Here is a 4,344-nt window from a genome sequence, read left to right as displayed (position 1 = left end):
GGCTGATGACACGTTTCCTCCCTGGACTATATAGACACCCTCCATCAGGCTCAAGGGTTGTTTGGCCTAACACATACTGGCACTGTTTTTCATGGAGACAGTAAAGAAAAACATTGTTGCCATCCACTGAGATAAAGAAATCAATACACAGACTACAGACGCCTTGAACTTATGAAACTCTTTTGAGCAGAATGCTAAAAATGAGGAAAGTCCCTTTATTTGTCTTACAGTGTCTCCTTGAATTGGAACAGTGTCCTTTGTTAGTGAGTTAGATCTTTTCTTTTTCCATCACTGCTTTCAAGTTCTATAAAGTTGCCTATTGGTAAGGTGACAGCCCCAAGAGGCAGTTGAAGAAACTGAGGCAGGGGCTTGTGGCTTGGTCTCGGGGCCCTATGGTAAAGTGATGCCCCTCGATCCCTTGTGTCTCTATCCTGCTCTCCCCCTGAAAAAGATACAAAATACACTCAATTAGATCAGGAGTTTTCTCTAGTTCAAACTTGTCTGCATGCATCATGGTACATTATTGCGGCCTTTGTTATTAATAACATTGATGAGTAATGCTTTTTGTTCTTTTTTGGGGAGAGGGGAGGGTTAGAGAGAGAGAGGAAGAGAGAGAATCCCAAGCAGGCTCCACACCGTCAGCTCAGCCCGACAGGGAGCTCACATTAACAGGTGGTGCTTTCTGAGCAGCTTACTCTTGGCAGCTATTTGCTAGATGTTCTACATGTATGTCTTCATCGTAACAACCAATTGGATATTCATAACCATCCATTTCACAGATGAGTAAACCGAGGCGTGGCAATGTGAAATCCCTTCCTCGAGTGGTAAAGTCTCTTCAGACCTCCTTCTGACTGAGTCCTAGACCAAACTCTTGCCCTTCATGACATTTAAATGTTCAGGGATAAAAATGGATCTGATTTTTCTCACTCCCTTCCCCTTCAGACATTCATTGGACGTTTCCGCCGCATCATGGACTCCTCCCAGAACGCTTATAATGAAGACACTTCGGCCCTGGTAGCCAGGCTCGACGAGATGGAGAGGGGCTTGTTTCAAACAGGGCAGAAAGGACTAAATGACTTTCAGTGTTGGGAGAAGGGGCGGGCTTCTCAGATCACAGCCTCCAACCTCGTTCAGAACTATAAGAAGAGAAAATTCACAGACATGGAAGACTGAAGGCCAGAAGACACAGCATTGCTCCTTGTGGAATTACCGCTCTGTGTGTCCTTGATAGGAGCCTTGTTGACCTTGTAAACGGCCACATAATGGCTTATTTCCTGCCGCAGTCTCTGGACTGGTGCTGTGTGTTCGGGAAAGGACGGGCTGGAGGATGTCCCTGACCTGTGTGGCTTACAAGGCTCTCCACCCTGTGACCCACAGCTGGGGAGAAACCAAAGCCCTCTGTTAAATAAGGATGGTTACTACATGCGTCACAGTACAATTGGAACTGGATCCCTATGCCCGGAAGTGTGACAGTCTCCCATGCCCACTTTTCGCTACTCCAAAGGACAAGTGCAAATGGGTCATCTGCCCACAAATGTTCTCTTGAACTTAACTGCGGCATCTTCCTTGTGGCTGCTCTGAGGACAGCACCCCCAGGATGCTGGCCTTTACTGGTCCATGTCTCTGGCCTCCTGCCTGCAGGGAGTCACCCAAATTTCCAAAAACAGTGGCCAAGAATAAAGAAGAAGGACAAGACAGATGAATGGCAGGGCTTTTACTAAAGAGAAGGCCTTGCTCTCCCCCTCCGCAGTCAGGGCTTCGGGACTGGGCTTCACAAAGCTCCGCCGTCAGCCCGAAGGGAAATGGTTAACCTGAGCTTGTCTTTTGCCTTGAGATCTTTAGAGCCACCGGCCCCGCCCCGCAATCCATCCCCTCCCTAGCTGTCATGGAGTCATTTGATGTTGCAAAGTAGTTATTAAAGGGTGTTAACCAGCCCGTCTTATTTTGAAAGCTGGACTTTAGGGTTGCTGGTTAGGAAAAGCCCTGTTTCAGAAGCCAAGCATAGCAGATGTAAGCGGACACGAGACCTTGACCGTGGTTTTCCTCCTCGGTCGAGTTTGCAGCATTGTTACCTAGAGGATTTCTGGCCATTTACTGAGAGTCTGTTTAAGCAAGCTCAAAACTCTGCCCGGAGATCCCGGCGGAAACCTCGGGCTGCATGAGAAACATCGCTCCCTGCGGGCCACCCTCTGAGGGCAGGTGTCTCCACTCCAGCTTCCCACAACCAACGAGACTGGTCTCTCTCATTAGAAATCATAGAGGGCTTTGGGTGCTCAGACTGCAGATGTCCCGACGCAAGCTCGGAGTGCCAGAACGGCTCTCAAAATGCAGGTTTCAAGACGGAACCGATAGTTTTATAACTTGATTTTGGTGCTAAATAAATGACCCACTTAGCGCGTGCGCACATTCTGCACAAGTGACTTTCTGTAACTCGAGTACACAGACGGTCAGACGGAGCTCCCAGAGGCTTCTGCCGTGATCGTATTCTGCAGCAGTGCCCGGCTCCATCCGTGTTTCAGTGGCTGCTCTTGTCTTTGCACCAGACTCAGGAACATGAGCTACATTCCCTGTAGGAATGAGACAGGCCCCAGGAAGGTGGGGCTTCATGCCTGGGCCCCAGAGATGATTCATAGTCAGAGTGAGGAAAGTATATTCTTCCATTTGGGGATTCACTGTTTTCACAGATAGCTTTGTGTTTAAAGGCAGTCCTAAGGCTGCTGCCATTTTTGTCTCTTATTGGGGAAAAAAAAACTGCACAGGGGCCGCATGCCAGGAATATGTGGGTACGCACGTGCAGAATCCATCCCCATGTTACATTTTGACTGGATTATTACAAGTAACTTTTGAATCTTATATCCAGTTACAAGTCTGCCTTCAAGCCTGTCAGTTACTACCCCTGTCCCCAGCAGCCCTCCCCGAATCAGGCTTTTGGATCACTCTTTGGCCCCTTCAAAGAGGTGAATTTTCCCAAATGAGTCAACAAATAAATACCAAATTGCTCTTAAAGTCAAGCGGGGAAACATGTGCCCTTTCCCCTGAAGGCTCTGTTACCAGGTAACTTGACTTAAATGACATAACTCACCATTTTCAGGTTTGTCCCTGGGATGACCTGGGCTGTCAGAGTAGGGCAAGTCTTGGTGTCCTGGGTCCATTCCTCCTGCTCTCCTTGACCTCTGAACTGGAGGCAGCCCTAGGCCCAGTCCTTGCTTGGGTCTCTCCTAGCCTTGCCCACTTCAAGGGCATCCTGCCCCATCTCAAGCTTTAAACACCATCATCGGTGTGCTGTTGACTGCCCCAAGTTTGATCCGCAGCTAGACCCCTCCCTCCAGCCCCAGCCACCCGCTTGACACTCCTACTTTGTCTCCTGTCCTCTAATTTTTCTCCTCCCTGTTTCTAATACTGCCATCCCTCCCTACTGCACAGGTCAGAAGCAGGAGCCTCCTCGGCCCTCCGCTCACTCTCTGTATCTCTTTGGGTCCACCTTCAAATCATCTGCAGAGTCTGACCGACCTCTTCCCACCTTCAGTCTTGCCCCGGGTGGTTGTGGTGGCCTCCCGACAGCCACCCTCCCCTCCTCCCCAACCTTCAGCCTTGGCTCCATAGTAGCCAGAGCGGTCTTTATTCAAAAATAAATTCTTGTTCACTCTCGGCTCAAAACCCTCCCATCTCTGAGAAAAGGGCGACCCTGCCATCCTTTAGCTAAAAAGATCTCTTAATCCCAGTGATCTGGTGTACCCAGATATTGGATACACACAGAAGAAATTTCTAAAAGACGATTCCATACCCCAAACCTAAAGAAAAGTGTCTGAATTTGGAGTTCTGTTGCTAACTGAGGATGTCACTATTTTCAATGAGCAAATCTGTTCTCTCCTGTTCCACTATCCTTCAAGAAACCCCAGAAGAACGTTTTCATCTTTATGCTTGAAAAAATAGTGCGTAAGTGCAAATATAGTATTTTACACATCCTAGCAAAAGAAAATAACTACGCACATGCTGTATGTGTGTTTCTGAAAGTGGATATCTTTGTATTTAAAGAAAAATCTAGGGGCATCTATGTGCCTTAGTCAGTTGAGCCTCTGACTTCGGCTCAGGTCATGATCTCATGGTTCGTGAGTTTGAGCCCTATATCTGGCTCTCTGCACTGAAGCTACTAAAGCACGGAGCCCACTTCGGATCCTCTGTCGCCCTCCCTCTGCCCTTCCTCCACTGGCTCTCTCTCTCTCTCTCAAATAAACAAACAAAAAAAAAAATGTATACTTGAAATAACTTTGTTAAATAAATGTAGGATAGATGCTTAACTCTAAGAACCTTAATTTTATAATCCTTATCTATTATGGGTGAAAT

At 47.7% G+C, this 4,344-nt stretch overlaps 1 protein-coding gene across 1 annotated transcript in view; it reads left to right on the top strand.

Moving 5' to 3' along the window:
- The window catches only part of GINS3 (GINS complex subunit 3), a 5,319-nt gene extending 2,915 nt beyond the window's left edge, over positions 1-2,404 (top strand). The window contains exon 2 of the mRNA XM_029925351.1: positions 943-2,404. Within this exon, the coding sequence (XP_029781211.1) occupies positions 943-1,173 (231 nt within the window). The 3' untranslated portion in view covers positions 1,174-2,404. The remainder of the gene's footprint in view (positions 1-942) is intronic.
- Positions 2,405-4,344: the final 1,940 nt, after the last annotated feature.

Source organism: Suricata suricatta, chromosome 16 (genome assembly GCF_006229205.1).
Source record: "Suricata suricatta isolate VVHF042 chromosome 16, meerkat_22Aug2017_6uvM2_HiC, whole genome shotgun sequence".
NCBI classification, from domain to species: domain Eukaryota; kingdom Metazoa; phylum Chordata; class Mammalia; order Carnivora; family Herpestidae; genus Suricata; species Suricata suricatta.
This window is presented reverse-complemented; position numbering and strand designations above follow the sequence as displayed.